The sequence below is a fragment of the Pan troglodytes genome, chromosome 2, assembly GCF_028858775.2.
Source record: "Pan troglodytes isolate AG18354 chromosome 2, NHGRI_mPanTro3-v2.0_pri, whole genome shotgun sequence".
NCBI classification, from domain to species: domain Eukaryota; kingdom Metazoa; phylum Chordata; class Mammalia; order Primates; family Hominidae; genus Pan; species Pan troglodytes.
The window spans coordinates 21212244-21232845 of NC_086015.1; the positions used below are offsets into that span (position 1 = coordinate 21212244).

At 36.5% G+C, this 20602-nt stretch overlaps 1 protein-coding gene across 50 annotated transcripts in view; it reads right to left on the reverse strand.

Moving 5' to 3' along the window:
- The window catches only part of TBC1D5 (TBC1 domain family member 5), a 584007-nt gene that overhangs the window by 64904 nt on the left and 498501 nt on the right, over nt 1–20602 (reverse strand). For 26 of the 50 annotated variants that reach the window (XM_054680417.2, XM_001161410.8, XM_054680416.2 and 23 more), the window contains one exon: nt 16677–16933. In XM_054680417.2, the coding sequence (XP_054536392.1) occupies nt 16677–16933 (257 nt within the window). Of the gene's footprint in view, nt 1–12183; nt 12250–16676; nt 16934–20602 lie in introns of all 50 variants that reach the window. The other 24 variants (XM_009444995.4, XM_063806643.1, XM_063806644.1 and 21 more) reach the window with 1 other exon arrangement.

Below are 20602 nucleotides of genomic sequence, written 5' to 3' on the forward strand. Positions count from 1 at the left end.
GTGAGTTCTTAAAGTAGAAGAGGAAGGCAGAAGAATGAGCTAGAGAGAACGAACTCAAGAAGAAAGAGGAGAGAGTTCAAACATGAGAAGGGCTTGACCTGGTGTTGCTGGCCTTAAGGATGGAGAAATGGGGCCATAAACCAAGGAAGATGTCATCTTCCAGAAGCTGGGAATGGGCCTCAGTTAACAGACAGTAGGGGAATGAGGACCTTGGTCCTATAGGTAAAAGGAACTGAATTCTGCCAACATAGCAAATAAACAAGGAAACAGATTCTTCCTCAGAGCCTCCCGAAACCTTGATTTTAGCCTAGAGAAACCTGTGTCAGACTTTTGACCTAGAGAAATGTTAAATAAATTTGTATTGTTTACATCACTAAGTTTGTGATAATTTTTAAGTCAGCAAGAGAAAACTTCTCTACATTTTCAACTTATAAAGTTGTATATAGTAGTCTCTTACAGCAACTTATCCTTCTTCTGTATCTTCAGTTCTTTCATAATTCTTATTTTGAATGTGTTAGTATTTTTCTCTCATTTATTCTTGATCGGACTTACTGAATGTTGGATTACTTCAGTGTTTTTAAAGAACTACCTTTTGGTTTCACTCATGTAATCTGTTTTATTATGTGCTGTTCATCTTTTCTTTTATCTTTATTCATACCTTTACTTACTTTAGTTGTATTCTGATGTTCACTTTCTATCTTCCTGAGTTGTATGTTTAGATATTTTACAGTCTTTCTTGTTTTCTAATAATTTCTTTTCTTCTGAGTGGCCTTTTATCTCTGTCTTTCAGGGTTTTGGTATTTGGCACTATCATTATCATGAACTTCTACATTGGTAATTTTTAAACATTTCCTTATTAGTTCAACAGTTCTTTAGAAGAATGATTTTACCTTTACAAGTGATGGGATATGTGTGTGTATAAAATAAATAAGTATTTGGGAGCGGGGAGGGTAGCAGGTCTGTTGATAGACCTAAATTCTTACATGTCCCCAAATGTCCATTTTTTTCTTCCCATTTGAATGTTAGCTTGGCTGAGAATAAGATACTAGTTCAAAACAACTTTTCCTCAGAACTTTGAAAACAAACTTAAATGTCTTCCGGCCTTCGGTTTTACCAATGAGAAATCTGATGTCTATCTGATGATTATCTTATAAACAAACTTTCTGTTTGTTCTCTCTGGAAGTTTCCTTGAAGTTTTGTAAATCTTTTATGGGGTTCCTAGGGTGTGTCATTTTTACTTTCATCCTGCTTATGGGATTTTTTTTTCTATCTCTAGGCCAGTATCTTTCTTCAGCTCTGGGAAATTCTCTTTATTACTCCTGTGATATTATACTCTACTTATGATCTCTAGACTCTCAACATTTGACATTACAGTTCAATTTCAGAGTTAATCTAAAATTTCAGGTAGAAGCATTAAATTTTTTTATACTCCTAGAAAAAGTTAGCATTTTGGGGACCATTATAACTTTTTTTCATTTTCTTCCAAAATGAGAAAAACCATTGTAAGCAGTTATATCTATTAAATCTTACAACATTTAGTTGTCTTGAATATTTTCTGAAGGGGGAAGGCATTATATATCAAATCTAATTATATGAAATTTGCCTGTAAAATTCTATCAAAATCTGTTGAAAAGTTTTTCCATTCAAAAGAAATTACAATATAATAAAACAAAAATCTTCAGAAGCTTTCCAGGTTTGTATAAATCAATTGTTTTCATGTTGAAATTATATTAAGACCCAAAAATCTTTTCTTTGATTCTAGATTTTATATATATCGTAGCTGGGTACTATTAATTTTTGTTTCCAACCATCTCTACATACATATTTCCCTAGTTTGCCTATTCCCCCCGCAAAAAAGTCAGAAAATTAGAATACACTTCAGCAATGTGATATTTGCAAAATGCTTGTCCATGTATATATCTGGACCTTTACATATATTATTTCATTTAATCCTAATGACATTGTGAGATGGTTATGTATGAGAAAATGGAGGCTTGGATGCTTTAATTCACTTGCTCAAGAACACAGTTATAAATACCACTAGAAACATCGTAAGTTAAACCCAGATTTGTCCAAACTTAAAAGACTATGCTGGCTGGGTGCGGTGGCTCACACCTGTAATCCCAACACTTTGGGAGGCCAGGGCTGGTGGATCACCTGAGGTCAGAAGTTCATGACCAGCTTGGCTGACATGGCGAAACCCCATCTCTACAAAAAATATATAAATTAGCTGGGCATGGTGGTGCGTGCCTGTAGTCCCAGCTACTCGAGCAGAGTCAGGAGAATCGCTTGAACCCTGTAGTCTCAGCTACTTGGGAAGAAGCAGGAGAACCCTGGAGGCAGAGGTTGCAGTGAGCTGAGATCGCACCACTGCATTCCAGCCTGGGTAACAACAGAGCAAGACTCTGTCTCAAAAAAACAAAACAAAACAAACAAAGAAAAAAAGACTATGCCAATATATATAATTAAATTTAAATTTCTGAATCCTGCAGAATGACTCCAAGGAATTATTATTTCAAAATGACAAAAAAAGTTTTGGAAATAGGCCTTTCTACCCAATTTTTAGGATACATATATTTTGTGAATGGCTTTTCCTAGGAACAGAAAATATCTGATGGTTGTATTCAATTACTAGTGTTCCTGCTTATATTACAATGGACAAATTTCACTAAGGGCAGGAAGTGTGGTCATTACCAGTTTCACCTGCTGGGAAAAAAGCTAGCACAGTGCCTGCACATTGTGGAGCTACCATAAATGTTTGCTGATGTTCAATCTGGAATATCTGAAAATAATTATAAACACCAATGCTGATCAACAGAAATATAATGTGAGCCACACATGCAATTTCTAATATTTTAGTATTCACACTTAAAAAGTAAAGAAAGATAAAATTAATTTTAATAATCTATTATCAGCCTGACATGAAGACAAAATAAAAAATTATTGACAAATTTTACATTCATTTTTTCATACTAAGTCTTCAAAATGCAGTGCATATTTTATACTCACAGCATACATTTCAAGAGCTCAGTGGCTACATGTGGCTAGGGGATACCATATTAGACAGCAAGGGTATAAACTAACGAACAGTCAAATTTTTCATGACATGAAGGTTATTATATTTTGTGACTATTGTAACAAAATAGGGTAATGATATGTCTGGGAGAAATCTTTAGAATACCTGCTTTAATAAGTTAGCTTATCAATTCTTTACTGTATGAGAATAATTAAACATCCAGAAAGAATTTGAAAGCATTTGTTCCCTTGAGGGGCAACAACACCCAGAGGTTTCTTTTGCAGCTATTACCCTGCTTAGTAAACTTCCTTTTTCAGTGGTAATACTAAGATCAGCTCTTATCAAAACTTATCTGTGAACTATGAAATTTCAAATTGGTGGTAGTATTAATATGGAACCTGGCCTACATCTCACATTAAAAACATATGTTTCTCCTCAATTATAAAAATTAGCTTACTAACATATTTTTGTGCCCTCTGGGAACACAAACATTCAGACCCTTAAGAAAATGGAGTCACTAGAACATGTTCCCAAAGGGATGATGGAGAGCACAGTCTACCGTCCATGTTCCACACCTGGATATTTAACCAACAGATCAAAAATATAAAAATATACATATAAAATAACAGGCCGGACGCGGTGGCTCACGCCTGTAATCCCAGCACTTTGGGAGGCCGAGGCAGGCAGATCACTTGAGGTCAGGAGTTAGAGACCAGCCTGGCCAACATGGTGAAACCCCGTCTCTATTAAAAATACAAAAATTAGCTGGGCATGGTGGCGCATGCCTGTAATCCCAGCTATTCAGGAGGCTGAGGCATGAGAATCACTTGAACCTGGGAGGTGGAGGTTGCAGTGAGCTGGGAGTGCATCACTGCACTCCAGTCTGGGCGATAAGTGAGACTCGGTCTCAAAAAAAAAAAAACAAAAAAACAAACACCAACCAAACAGTACAACACAAATAGTACAAATAAAAATACAGTATAACAGGCTGGGTGCAGTGTCTCCCACCTGTAATTTCAGCACTCTGGGAGGCCGAGACTGGAGGACTGCCTGAGCCCAGGAGTTTGAGACCAACCTGGGCAACATAGTGAGAACCAAACTGTGAGACAGAGTAGTGGTGCGTGCCTGTAGTCCACTCATTTCTACAATAAAAATGAAAAAGTAGCCAGGTGTGATGGCACACACCTGTGGTCCCACCTACTCAGGAAGCTGAAGAGGGAGAATTACTTGAGCCCAGGAGGTAGAGGCTGCAGTGTGCCATGATTGCACCACTGTACTCCAGTCTGGGCAACAGAGTGGGACCCTGTCTCAACAACAACAACAACAAACCCAGTATAACATAGCATTTACATCGTATTTGGTATTATAAGTAATCTAGAGATGAAGTATAGAGGAAAATGTGCATAGGTTATATGAAAACCCTATACCATTTTATATAAGAGACTTGAGCATATGTGGATTTTGGTATCCACAGGGGTCCTGGAACCAATCCCCCATAGATACTGAGGGACAACTGTATTTCCTCTGGAGATACATAGGAAAAGCCCAGGTACCTGGAGCAGTCTTGTCTCAAGACAAAAGGATGCACTCTCAGACTTCTCTGCCTTTTTCGTATCTGGTATGCACAGAATCTGATCACATTTGTATAGCACACTGGGGTAAATGGATGTGGGCTCATCCAGGCTTCCCCTGGACAGCTCCTGAGCTGAGGGGTCAGTATTCTCAGCAAGCTTGTAACTCATAAGCTACATACTGGTTCCAAAGTTCTCTACATACATTTTTTTTTTTTTGACAGAGAGGAACAGCATGAAACATTTTTGTTGCACGAAAATTTAAAGCCTATTCTTAGGGGCACATTCTAAAATACGCTGCTGTAGGGCCCTGCCCAATTCCCTCTTCAGGTCCAAGGCACTTATTTCCCCCAGCTGCTGGAAATGCTGGCTGTTGATGGCTCCCCTGAGTTCTTCTCTGGAAACTGCCCGCAACTGAAGAGAGCTTCCTTGCCCAAGGTCATGCCCCTTACCTGGGAATTAACTCCAATCCAGTGACTGGTTTGAGTTGACAAGTAAAAGCTGGCCCCCTTGCCTCAAGGTGGACAACTGTAGAGGACTACCCCAGCCCCAGAGGGTTCCAGCAGCAACTGCAAAGCGGTTTAGCTCTCTCCCTGCCAGTGTTGCTTCTTTCACTCCCCAGGTACTGATCTCAAGGATGCTGCCCAATAAATGTCTTAACCATGAATCTGTCTCACAGTTTGGTCTTCAGAATTTCTGACCCATGACATTTATTTAAAATTATTTTAGATTGTAAGACATTCTTAAATACATTAAATATAGGCTCATTCTTAAGCCATCTAGGGTGTACATGTATTAATGCATGTATGTAGTCTTTCATTCATGACCAAACATCAGGGAATGAGCCCTATGCAGAGTGATCTTTTGAAATGCCTAAAGAAATCTCTGTTTAGCACTGGGGAGGGAAGTATGAACATAACAGAAGCTCTTAAGAAACTCCCAAAATAGCCATACAGGCAATACAGACTTGTATACACACTAACCCACAACCCTAGGTAGCAAAAGCGAACACTGAAGTACAAACAACAGCACTTTGTGTGCGCAAAAGGAGGAGTGTCCAATCTTGTCTCAGACAATTAAGAGTGTGAGCTAGATCTTAAAACTCAAGAGGAAATGGTCGTGGTGGGTCAGGGAGGGTCCTCTCTAGTGGAGAACACAGTATTTTCAAAGGCATTGTACTAGGAACATCTAGCTTAATCAGGGCCTGATTAAAACCTTTGGTGCTCCCTGCCATCAATATGTAATTGAAAATGATATCAATATCAAAGTAAAAGGAAAGATTAAGTTCAACAGAGTGCTTTCTAAAAAATCTGATGATTATTTCAATGTTTTTTTGGGGGAGGATCAATTATCAAATTTTTTCTAAAGTTGAAGGTGCCCCATTATACACCATGGAATTCTATACAACCATACAAAAGAACATCATGTTCTTTGTAGGAACATAGATGGAGCTGGGGGCCATTATCTTTAGCAAACTAACACAGGAACAGAAAACTAAATACCACATGTTCTCACTTATAAGTGAGAGCTAATGATGAGAACACATGGACACAAAGAGGAGAACAACAGACACTGGGGCTTACTTGAATGTGGAGGGTGGGAGGAGGGAGAGAATAAAAAAAAACTATTAGGTACTAGGCTTAGTACCTGGGTGATGAAATAATCTGTTTAGCAAACCCCCATGCCACACGTTTACCTATATAACAAGCCTGCACATGTACCACTGAACCTAAAATAAAAGTTTATTTTTTTTTTTATTTTTATTTTTAAGAAAAAAACCAAGTTGCTGGTACCCTAAACATGAGCTTAGTTTCCCTCTTGATCATCCAGTCTTGGGGAGTGGAGGATAGTGGGAAGATGAGGCCAGATCAAGGGTCTGACAGATCAAGAAGAGCTCCTTATTCTCATGTTAAGGGGTCTGGCCTTTATTTCATTGGTGGTTGATGGCAGTTACTACAGATTTTAGGCCAGAAAATTGAGTGAGGATTATAAGGGCTTGGTTGAGTGGACCATCTGTTGCGTTGGTCCAGGCAAGAGATTATGGCCTTCAACTGAGGCTGTGGTGGTAGATTTGAGAGATGTTTACAGGGTAGAATTCCCCAAGCCACTATCTGGTGGGTCAGACACAGCTAGGATTGAGTCTGAACTGGGTTGATACCTAGTTGTACGGCCTTGAACAAGTCACTGACCCTCCACTGGCCATAGTTCTCATCTACAAGTGGCTGTGTGTCCTAAATGATAATTAAAGGGTTTACTGTGGTGTCTAGCATATGCTCTCCGTAGACATAAACCATGTCTAGTGGAAGGCATAGAGATGGCTCCCAAATCTAGAGCACATAGTTTAAAATGCAGTACTCTGGATTGTGGATTCACAGGTTCTCTCTTGATAGGATCATTGAAACCCCTCCTGGTAGGACACTGGCTGCACTTCTCAATGATTTCCCACAGACTTCAACTAACTGGCACTAGGTATAGAACCATCATATATGCATCACATAAGACTGCCTGGCAGAGCAACTGAAATCCAGGCCATGGTCTGCTTATTAAGTCACGTGCCCTGGTGTGAGCTACATCTGCACAGAAGTTATCTTTTTTTTTTTTTTTGTAAGTTGCACAAAGTTACTGTTCGGATGAGACACAGCTGTTTCTAGCTATCTTATGTTCTTCCTTCATTCTCTTTCCCTCTCTGAAACACTCAATAAAAGTACTGTGCCCTGTGTGCTCTATGTCATTGGAGGCAACTTGTCAAGAGCCTAAAATGACTGAATGAGCTTCATAGGCATCAGTGGAGATTCCTGACTGCAAAATGGCTGAGAGAGAAGGAAAGAGGAAGGAAAAATGCTTATTAAGCTCCTACCATGTCCCATGAATAATATTTTCATGGATTTTCTATTACTAAATTCGATAGGAAATAAGAAAAGGGGGTGGGCATGTTACTAAATAGACAGGCAGAACCCCAGTACACCTGAGGTCATCTGAGGAAGGTGGACACTGGACACCCAAAGGCAAAATGTTCAGGAGGTCTACGGGGGGACTTGCTGGGAACGTATAACCTAGATAAGCAGAAAGGGAAAAACCTGGGAACCCCTGTTCTGTGGCCACAGAAAGGGGATAACCTTGACTTTATATAGTGACCAAGACAATGAGGCATCTGGTCCCTATATAGTAACAGTTTGTTTCCTGCAGACTTGAGTGACAGACAGCAAAAAGGCTAATGTCTACTAATGAAAGACATGCATCTTGCTGTCACAAGAGTGAACAGACACAGGTTGTACTTGAAGCCCCCAGAATAGACATTCTCTAGCCTGACCACAAAAGTCAAACGCTGTTGGATTGGGTACCTGCATGCAAACATGTGTCTTTAGAATATCAGAAATAATAATTAAGAAAAGATAGATGTGTGGAATGAGCTCCTTCATTATTTGATTCTGAGATTCAGAGAGGTATTTGAGGAAAGCACATAATGGTGCTATCATCACCACTACCTGAGCAGGTAGCACCCTAGAGCCCTCACTATGCAACAGGTGCTGTGATGATGTCCAGCAACAACCCTTGAAGTAGCTGCTCTTATTCTCTCTTTACAAATAAGAGGTTAAGTAACTTCCCCAGGTCATCCAGCAAGGCAGTGATGGAGCCTGAATTCAAACCCAGGCTTGACTCCAGAGCCCGTGCTAGGCAAAACTGTACCACCCTCCCCATCTCATAAGGGTTGTGCCAAGTGGGCTGATGTAAATGTGACCTAAAATTAGATTAAAGCAAAATGGAATGAGGCCTTTTGAACGTAAAGGGCAAATTCTGATCTTGTTTTCAGTCCAAAAACAACTCATTTATTCAATGTCTTTTGGAATAGATGTTCCACAAAAATGCATTTTCTAGATGATGCTTCCCAAAATTCATTTTACATATATTTCTCTGCCTTAAAATGATTATACTGAACATAATGGAACTACTTGTTGTGCTTCAGGTCTATCACATCTCAACAATAACCAGAGCAGCCAATCAATATAGTGCCATCTATGAGGACCATTTTTTGTTTTTTTGGTATCTTCCCTCACTCTTGTGAGTGGAAGCTGTCTCTTTTTCTTGTCATTATTCTGTCCTACTCTGGTTGACTTGACATCCCTCTCCTTGTTCTACCAACTTGTTGCTTTTCATTTACGCTGGGACATTTTTGTCAGTGCTTTCTTCTTGATGGTCCAGAGAGAAAGTCACCTCCAAACAAATGAGCTCTTACCACATTAATGTGACTCCCACATTATGCCTCAATTTAATATATATTTTTTTCTCCTGGAAGAAATCATAAGAAACTTAACAATGGTTACCCTTGGGGAAATGGGCTGGCAGAAAGGTGGGAGGAGAAAATGGAGATTCTCCCCTACTCCCATTTTTCATGTAGTACCTTTAATTAATTGGAATCATCTAATGTCACATATTTTAGTTTTACCTTAAGAATATCAACAGTGGTTACGTGGACAGGAAGTTTTTTTTTAACCTTTTTATATTTAAAATAATCTGATGTTATAGATATCTGTGCGTATGTATATGCATATTTACATCCATAACACAAATGTATATATACAAGTATAAATTTTAAAGATGCCTATGGAAATTATTTTAAAAAATCTAAATTTCTTCCCTAATGGTCCATTTTATGTTAATACCTAAATCTAGTCATCCCTCAGTATCCATGGGAGATTGGTTTCAGGACCGCTGTGGATACCAAAATCCAAGGATGCTATAGTCTCTTATATAAAATGGTAGTACTATTTTTAAATAACCTACGCATATCCTCCTTTATACTTTAAGTCATCTCTGAATTATTTATAATACCTAATACAATGTAAATGCTATGTAAATGGTGGTTATACCATATTGTCTAGGGAGTTATAAGAAAAATGTCTGTACATGTTCAGTAGAGACTCATTTTTTTTCTGAATATTTTTGACCTGTAGTTGGCTGAATCCAGAGATGTGAAACCCATGGATACAGGGGGCTGACTGTACTTCTGTTGTTACAAATTCCAGATTCTCTTTAAAAATAACATATGTCTTGTGTGTGTACCTGTGTTTAAAGCTTTTTGATTTGTGAATAAATTCATAAATATCTCTTGACAAAGGTTTCTGGGGGTAAGTATGCAATTTCTAAAACTAATTTTGAAGAACCTCACTGAGTTAAGTCTTTGATAAACAAAGTCTGCTGTGGCTTTTTTTTGGTGTGTGATTGCAACCTACACTGCAAGATATAAAATGAAATTTTTGAATAATTCTCTAAAAATTACTTATTGATCTAAATTATGGAATCTCACCTTATATTCAGGTTTTTTCCTAAAAATAAAAGCCCATATAACTGCTGTGTTAAAAGTCAAAGATACAGACATAAAATTTCATTAAAAAAAGACTATCTATAATCAAGGAATCAGCAAAAGTATTGATATTTACTTTGTTTCTTGAAATTTACTTCGTTTCTTGAAATTTACTTCATTGCTTTGAAAAAAGATACTTGGGAAAGTCTAAGTAGTTTAATTCCTTGACACTGATTATATTAAGCATAGATAGAATTTTTTTTTCTGCTACCACTATTTTGGTTTACTTCTACTTCCCCTTGCTTCTTGGTACTCTTCAGGGAATATGTTGAGGAAGACAAAAAGTGACTTCCCCAAATCAGGTAGGTGTACTCTCATTGTCTATCATTGTCAAAATCATTACCACAGACTAAAAGCTGTTTATTTGTGATTCACATCTATTAAAGTAGCTGGAACTTTCCTTATCAGACTGATACAATCTCTGCTAGGGTATGGGAGGCAGAGGTGATTCTGAATAGGGTATCTAGTAAAAGAGCTGGTTCCCGACTATGTAGGCTTAACTGGGTCACCTAAAGCAAAGGTAATGCCCAACCAACCAGGTAAAGCTGTAAGGAAAGCCAAGGGACCAGTGAAAACAGAGCTTGACACAGCAGCAGGCACTCAATAAATACTTGTTGAATAAACAAATGAGATAATTCTACTTATATAACACGAGGTATTTGAACAAAACAATATAACCTCCCTCTTTGAAGTTCTAGTTAAACAGTTACATTACTCCTGTGGCTCTGGTTTGTAGGAAAAAAACTGGATTTATTAATAGCATAGAAGCAGAAGTCAGAATAAGCAAGCCAACTCTTAGCTTTTCTTTCCATAGGTATAAATTGGGCTCCATATCCTATGTCTTGCAGAGAAGCCAAAGATCTACTCTGTAGCAATTAATGTTGGGACAACAAAACACATGTTAAAAAGTTGTCTGTGGGGCTCAGAATTTAATTTTAGAAAACAAATTTAAGTCTTGTAAATTCTCTCCATATCAGATGATCACATTAACATTCATCTCAGTGCAAAGTTAAAGAGAAATCATGTAGACATTATCTGCCTTTCCTCTTGTACATGCTATTATACCCTTCTATTATGTAGATCATTTAACAGACAGCAAGAATGAACAGCTCTTCATGGAATCCCTGAGCTAGAAAAGCCCTTGAAGTTCATCTGGTTCAATTACCAGAATACCTCCAGAAACTATACCTGTGAGACACAGAACTATGTATAGAAGTGAAAGCTTACTCCTCTATTGCCACAATGTGGTGGGTTTTTGTTTTTTAAGTTAACCCAATACATCAATCTCTTAATCACAACCCATTCTTTTCTGTTCCACCCCCCCTAAAAAAATGGATAATATGAGGACATATCATTATTAAAACAGTATTTTAATACTACTAGCATGACTATATTATGTGGTATTTTAAATTAAGAAAAACATGGTATGGATTTTAATTAATACTGCTATCATTTTAGTCTGAATTTGAATAGAAGATTCTTAAAGTTACTCTAGGCTTCCATTTAACACAGAAATCCTCTCTATCGCATATTTCATCTAAAAGACTGCATAATAAAAGATTAATGCAGCCACTTTAAGTATTTATATGTTTTAAAATTGCATAGGAGGTAGATGATCACTTTTTGTATTTATTTAAAAACTATATTTTCTATATTTTGAACAAATGGATATGATATTTAAACATTCTTTTTTTAAAACCATTGCCAGTTACCATAAATGAAGATTTGCTACACTGTACTTTAATTGTGTTAACATAATGCGTAATTCAAAGGCAATACTTAAAAACATTTCAAAATCAGGTTGTAATTATTTCAGGCAAAATGTAAGTATTTCTGGCTAATCGTAGCACATAAGATGTCTATTTTCAGAACTAATTGGTCAAATACTGTCACAGAGCACCAGTGTAACAAAAAGAACACCTCAGTGTGAGCTGGCACACAAAGTATACTATGTTATAATAACCACAAAATACAGGGTGAATCGTATTTTGCAAAGAGGCTTGTGCACACCTAATAGAAAACCCACATCACAGCCATATTCGGCATCACCAAGGTATGACATGAGAGGGGACTTTTGTTCTTAACAATAGTGCCACTCAGTGGCTGAACAATGGTAGTGAATTGAAAACAGTATGAATGGAGGGTGGGCAAAAAGAAAAATGGAGTTTTGGAGTAGGCAATGATAATACTGTAGGCAAAGAAAAAGAAACACTATGTTGTTATGGTAACTGTACCTTGGAGGTCAGTTAGAGTCTGGACAGGAACAGAAACCTGAGCATCGCTTCCTGTAACTACATCGCCTGGATTTCATAAGAAAAAATAATTAGATTTCATAAAAAGGAAATAATCAACTTCACTTTTCTTTTATACTGAATGTTCTAATACTTTAATCAAATTACTAAAAATATAGTACAAAAGAAAATAACGCACAAGCTTAGAAAAATATAAAATATTTTCAAAGAAAATAATTTTTAAGAGCATGTTTTCTAGAAATGTTTTGTGTTTGTTTTTCTTAAAGAAAACACAAACAAGTTTCAACTAGAGTATAGGAAACTTCAGCAATCAAAAGATTTTGCTGAGCATATTTCATGATGCTACAAATATTAGTGTGATTTTATATTTTCCCTTTCATCTAAAAGTAAGTTATATGTCATTTATTTAAAAATAGGCATTCTTTTGAAATTGATTTCCTCCTATATCAGACAAAATTTATTTTTAACTAAACTTGAAACCAACTTCTTCAGTGATAAGATAAAGACCTCAATAAGTTCTAATTTCATATTAAGTAATGAAAAGATTTAAGTTACCACATGTACTTATAAATGTCAACATGTAAAAATAAACCTGTGAACTGCATACCCTTAACTTGATACACTTATAGGCAAGATTTCATTTACAAATTGGACTTATAGTAAGTGCTTAAAATAATGACATGTTCAAATTAAAAAAGCAATTTAAAATATAGACAAAGGAAACAGGAAAAAAAAAAACCCAAGTGCATTTTAAGAACATAAGAAAGGAAAAGGAGCATAACAGGAAATCTCATGAAGAACCTGAGGTGCACTAACATTTGGAAGGAAGACTTTTTGGTTCTTTGATTTCCTTCCTGGATGACAAAGTTCAACACTAAGCATAGTCACTGTCAACAGAATCATTCTCTGGATATATCACCATCTGAAGGCCTATGCTATTTTCAGACTAACAAGCTAAAGAAAAAAGCATTTTAAAAAAGCATCATATTTTCTATGCATGATCATTTATGATTAATTGACTTGTTTCCCCTTGAGCTTTTATATAATATATACAGTAGTAAAAAAATCAACTTTTGAGTTAAATGACATATCCTCAGTGTTCTGACCACTATGACTTACAGCATGGCCAGCTAATCTGGAAACTGTTAAGTTGTAATTATACCATCATCATCAATTAACAGTACACACATTTAGTCTCCTATAATTGAAATAAAATCTATAAATAGGAACGAACATACCACAAACAAGTGATAAACAGCTTTTAGTGGAAATGGGCCCCAGATTTTCATAGTATATGTACTCTAAATTCACTGATAATGGCGTGCCTACTTTCTGTATCTTTGAAGGAGATTTTCAATTCTGTGCCTGCTACCTGTTTTACTCTGCTGCTTCTAGATCACTTATTAATGTATAGAGACTGACAACTCATTTTAACATTAAATATCACCAAAACAATTACAGGGAACATCTGGGCTGCTCCTTCACTATCCTACCCCAACACAAAGACAAACTACAGAATGTACTTCAAGCAACACATGTGAGTTTGGATTACAAACACAACTGTCCCCCTATCTAAGCATACAAGCACAAGTAATTGAAAGTTAACTCATTATGAAAACCATAAACAGTTTCATCTTTATAAACAACCATTTTTCAACATAACTTTCAAATTTTCCAGCAGAGTACACTAAAAAGACTATTACATTATCTTTCCTCAAAGGCACTAAGTAGATGACTCTGTTCTGAGAGAGAAATCACTTCGCAACACAAGCCTCCTGACAGGCTGAATATTGTGTTCACTGATCTATGGGACCAGGTGATTTGCTTGCAGCTTTCAGTGTGACAGCACAGCAGGATACATGTGGGAAATACCAGCATAAAGAACCAATGTTGGAGAAGTATTTTTCACCGTAGAGTTAGTACATATTCTACCAAAACAACCATAGATTTTTAGAGGTGGGAGACTCTCCAGGGATTAGCCCAAATCTCTTATTTCAGGGTGAGGAAAGAAGAGGGTCAGAGAGCTTCAGGATGTTGCTTAGGGCTCATCAATGGATGAATAGAGAAGAGCAGCAAACTACACTATCTTCTATCGTCTACTTCCATAAACCGTTCTCTTTGCCTTTTGTTTTATCCATACCTTTGTGAGGGAAGGAGCATTAGCAGGAACATTTATAATTAATCTGAAGGTAAACAAGTTTTTTTTTTTTTTTTGGTAGATTGACATGAGAAGAGCAAAACACAAGTACAAATATAGAAGGGTTGCCAAACAAGGCTACTTCCTTTCAGCACAGGGATCAGTTAAAATGCCCTAGTGATAATCATGTTCCAAATACTTTGCTTAAGTGCTCTGTTGTCTCCTTATAACTGGGGACTTGGTTTTCATCAATTGTTCCATCTCCATGCACTTCCTTTCTCACTTACTGTGATATTAATACTTGACATTTCCTTGGAGACAAAACTTTATATTTCTAGTCATTTGGCTTAGTTCCTCAGAAAATTTAAGCTACAACATTAAGAGATTCTCTGACTCATTTGCCTGCCATCAGTTAGAATTACAACTGACTACAGCTTGTTATCAAAGCAATATTGAAATCGTATTTGTTTAGAACAATAAAACAGTACAATTAAGAAATATGTAAAATAACATTCATTTCCATTCTGGAAATGGGTATATCTCCTGGCATTAAAATACATTTACAATATGCTAATGCTTTGGTCTCTTTTTTTTAAAAAATGTGTGACAGCTCTACGTTAAAAAGAAAATAATGTAATTTTCAACGAGATATATTTTTTTTTTTTTTGAGATGGAGTCTGGCTCTGTTGCCAGGCTGGAGTGCAGTGGCACAATCTTGGCTCACTGCAACCTCCGCCTCCTAGGTTCAAATGATTCTCCTGCCTCAGTCTCCTGAGTAGCTGGGACTACCGGCATGCACCACCATGCCCAGCTAATTTTTGTATTTTTAGTAGACACGGGGTTTCACCATGTTGGCCAGGATGGTCTCCATCTCTTGACCTTGTGATCTACCTCGGCCTCCCAAAGTGCTGGGATTACATGCGTGAACCACCATGCCCGATATATTCTTATGCATGGTAAATTGAATATTCTCACAAAAATTTAAATATGAATTATATAAAATCTAGTATTTTACATAGGCAAATAAAAATTAAATAGAAGAATAACATGATGTAACCAATAGAGGAATACAGACAGGCATGGGTGTGTGCATGTGTGTGTACACACACTCATTGAATAATACTCAACATTTGTATCATTGGGAAAGAAAGTCCATTTAACTTAAGTTTACCAATTTAAATGGCACTATGTAAAATCAGAAACTAATTTTGAATGTAATTTCCTTAAACAGAGTATATGGAACATACTTTTAAAATCTTCTTACTGACAATATTACTCATGTTACTGTTAACACTAATTATTGAAAACTGATATAACAGAGGGATGGATCCCTTTAAGACATGAATGACACTTGGGTCAGGATGTTTGCTCTGACACTAAGTGGCCCCAAACTGCTTGTGAGGTCTTAGGATTGCTTTTTAAGTATTTTTTGCCATCAAGATACAACTTCTTGCTTCTAGAGTACAGTTAGCAGAGTCCTAGTACTAAAAATAAATGTAGCTGTTTCCAATTTCTTTTGAAAAGGGGGACCTAATACATTATGACTCTTCAAAAATAGGTGAAAAATAAAAATGCAAAGGTTCAGAGTAAGAACCTGAAGTGCTCTCTTATGAATACAAAACATGAGGGAGGTGAAGCTCTGGAAAGGCCCTAACACAGAAATTAGCTTACCTGAGTCCCAGTAGAAAATGTGCTACCAACAGCAGTGCCCTCACTTACCCATTGAGAGATATGGATTGGATGATCTCCCAGGTTTCCTCTGCTGTAACATTCTGTGGTTCTAACTTTTATTTTATGGACTCATACACTTACTTTGGCTGCTTGAAATTTTGTTTAGTTTCTCCCTCCCCACTGCTTAAGATTCTAGTTTGTATTCCTTAGAAGTGAAGCAGCTGGGTGAGAGACTGCAAGCCTAGTGGCCCACTTTCTCAAAACAACTGTAATTTACCAACGAATGCTGTGACCAGTGAAGCCCATGGTACCGGAACTTCTCATTTTGGATTCCTTTCTAGTGAGAAGCATTACTATACAAAGTTAGCAGAGAACACAGTCAACTGATCTCAATTTCTGTGTTGTGTTAATTCATGCCATCATACTGTATGGGCATCTACAGGACAAAGTTGCAAGTATACTAGGATATAAATGTTAAAAAAAAATTACCTCATAAAATATTCTTAAGACCAACACGGTATCTAGTATTCCAACTTTATATAACATATTTAAAAAGTAAGTTTTGCATTAATTTCTATTCTAGGAGATTGGTTCCTCACAGGCAGGTGAAGAAATCCCAGGCTACACCGTGAATGTTTTCTTTAGATTTACTAGTATTTTTTCCTACCTTTGTTCAATTGCACAGGCATGCTTTCTGATTTCATCAGCCTCTGCTGCTGCTGTTGCTGTTGCAAGTGATGGCTTGGGGCCTCTGCTGAGGTCCTGGTAGGAATTACAACAGAGGAGGAGCTACTGCTGTTGCCTCCAGGTACAGGGCCACCTGCACTGCCTGGAGCCATTGCTGGGGAAATCAACTTTCTTCCAAAATTAATCAGGCTATTAGAGACCTTATTTATATTCAGGGGAGCACCTTTGGCATTGGTCCTGTTAAAAAAAAGAAATGGAGAAGCATTATTTACATTAGAGGATGATTCTATTTCACATAATTAATTGGTATAAAAGCACACCTTGTCTGCTTTGAAAAAGGTCATTTACTAGACCAGCTACATAAAGTGAGAAGTGAAAATTTAAAGTTACTACAGAATAAATAATGAGTTTCTTAAAAACATAGCTTATGGAAAACAGTCTTATTTACATTTCATTCATTCATTCAACAAATAGAGCTAACCCTGCTGGGTTATGAGGACATAACTGCCCCAAAATAGACACAGTTCCCTTCCTGGAACTTCTAGTCTAGTAGAGAAGAAGTATATTAATCAAATAATCACATAAATAAATATATGCTTAAAACCTGTGACTGGACTATGAAGGACAGGCTAGGCAAGTCATGGGGTCCTCACAGAAGGGGGCATCTATGAAATGAAGCTAAGAGTAGATTTCTTACCAGCCCTGGCACATGGGTACTAGGCCAAATTTAATATGATTTTGAAAATATATGTGTCTGACAGTCATGAAGTAAATTCCTAAAAGTTATGTCCTTATTCTCTACCCCAGCGCTCCATATCCTCCTTCTCCACTTCCCTGGTTTATTTTTCTCGATAGCACTTTTCATCATCTGACATACTATATATTTCATTTATTTATTTGGTTATCATTTGTTCACCTCTTCCAATCCCCATTCAAATACAAGTTTCATGAGGGCAAGGATTTTTGTCTCTTTTGTTAACTACTATATTGCCATTGTCTGGTACATCATAGGTACTTTATTAATAATATTTGTTAAATGGTAGCAGCATCTACCCATAGTCCGTCTTTTCACCTGCCACAATGGAAGACCAGCCTCTCCATTTGTGCTTTGAATCCCATTTCCTCTGACTTTCAGAGGTTGTTATTCCTGCATCCTCCTCTCCTGCATCATCATTTTCTCCTTCTTTACTGTATCATTTCCATTAGCATACAACCATGGTGAGTATATGTATATGTACACTAAATTCTCTACTGAACTCTTGTTCCTTTCAAGTTACCATCCCATTTCTTCCTCTACTTATAACATGTTTTTTCAAGGTATATTAAGGTGCCACTTCTGCTTCCTCAGTCTTTGGTCCACCAAGCTCCAGCTGTGGCCTATTTGCCATTGCCCTAAAGCTATTCCTCAAGGTCACCAATGACTTCACATTGCAGTTCCAAAGGTCTATTCTTATTTGACTCTACCTCTCAGCAGCTATCAACTCTCTTAACCACTATTTTCTCTCTCATATTTTGTCTCTTGGCCAGCACCTGTATTATAACTGTGCCTGGCAAATAGAGGGCACCAAGTTAACATTTGTTAGATGAACAATTCCCAAATGACTCAGAATCTTGCAGCATCTCAGGGCTATTATCTTGAAGACCAGTTATGATTATAGATTATTTTAGTTGTAAAGGGGAGTCCAGCTCCATGACAATATTGAAGTTTGTGTTTTTATTGCCCAAATCATTAATAGAAATGAAATAGCTCACATTTTGCTTTTTTCATAAAAATGGAAAATTGAAAATCAACTTTAAGAGATCTACTTATTTGATTTTAATTAACTTGATCTTTACTATAATTTCCTTCTCTCAGATCTAGCTGTCGGCACTTACATGGTAATTCTACCTTTTATATGACAGCTATATCCTTTCATTACTACATGTTGCTGTAAAACAGAACAGATCCATAGTTCTATAATAAAAAGGAAAGAACACTAGACTTCTACCTTCCATAAAGTTTTCTCTAATGTTACTAGCTAATGTTATGGGCTAGGTATTAGAGACTTACATTGCTTTGGAGGTAGGACAAATCAAATTTAAAATATGAAATTCAGCTTTATAAAAGAAAGATCGATTCATTATAATTCAATGAAGTGTGAAAAAAATTTCAAATGGTTCCTTTGGCATCAAGTTTCATCTTTAAAGAATTAAGCTATGTAAAAGTCCTTCCAAAAATTATTAAAAATAATGTTTCCTACTGGAGATAAGGATATAAAGTGATTATGCACCACTTACTTTCATTTTTTAGGTGCTTCCTAGTGAAGTAGAGCATTCTTAATTTACATTTACTATAGGTTGGCAACAGAGAAGGCACTCAATATATGTTTATTGAGAAAAAAGAATGAATGAAATGAAAAAACTCATAAATTCTGGATTAACTAGGCATTCACCTCTGGCATTATATTCCACTCAGCAGCCTGCATACATTCCCATTTCCTGTGAGTGACAGTATAAAGAAAAGCTATCATGGACTGAAGTTCTGTTGCATTTTAGTTTTGCTTGTTTGCAAGTCAGGATTCATAATTCCCAGATATGAAGAAGTTATAATGTTGTTACCCTTTTTTATACAAAAAAATGTACTAGTCAAATTCCCACATTGCCGGTTGTAAAATTTATGTGTTGATAAAAGTACTAAGAAACTGCTAGAGCATTATCAAGAGAATACGGTTAATGCATCTTCATTACTACTAATAACCATGAAAAACATATAGATCAAGTTTATGCAGAGCAATTTTTCATCTGAATAGCTCTTAAAAGGGGATGAGCACTGTTTTCCTTTGTTGAACATTTTTTTGTGTGTTTTTAACCATGTTCTCCCTCATCTGGTACCCACAGTTTCTAGAAGAATTTTTTTTTCAAAACAACAATTGAAGGTGATTATGTGTCTTCCGGATATAAGCAATTGTAAGCCATACAGAGAAAGCAATCTGTCCAGAGCTTGTCTGTTTTTCTAGGCATAACAGTTTTTATACCAAAGTTATCTAATTTGGAACTGAAATATGAGCAGCAGAATTCTTCCTGTGAAATATTAAACAACTTCCAACAATTATTAATGGCTGTGATGTGTATGATTAAGTCATGCGTGCTAAATTAATGAAAATTAAAGTAGTTGTCAGAGAGCTGATGGACAGCAGGGATTAGACTGGATTAAAGATGGAGTGCAATGTGTTAACAGTGTTGAAATAAACAGCAAGAGGAATTTGGAGTTAACAAGACATTGAATATCAAATCTAATGAGTAACCAATTTTGTGTTAATTGAAGTCTTTCATTACTATTGTCTATCTACTGTTATTAAAAATAGTACTGTTTAGGAGAGATCATTTTAAAATTCTGCCAGGAACTTAACTTTTGGCACAACCTCATTTAACAAGTTAAGTCAGTACCAAGAGGTGAACTTTCTGAAGATCCAAGAATATCCTCAAAATACCTGTACCAGAACCCAATTCTGACCTGAATTCACTGTTGTGCTTATGTTCAGTTTCTTAACACTGGATTCTCTTCTAGTGAGAAGCATTACTATACAAAGTTAGCAGAGAACACAGTCAACTGATCTCAATTTCTGTGTTGTGTTAATTCATGCCATCATACTGCATGGGCATCTACAGGACAAAGTTGCAAGTATACTAGGATATAAATGTTAAAAAAAAACCCAAAAAACCCCCAAATTATCTCATAAAATGTTCTTAAGACCAACACAGTATCTGATATTCCAACCTTAAAAGAATCAAATATAACATATTTAAAAAGTAAGTTTTGCATTAATTTCTATTCTAGGAGGTTGGTTCCTCACAGACAGGTGAAGAAATTCCAGGCTACGCTGTGAATGAAAATAGGTGATTTTAGCTATCTCTTCCTAGATGTTT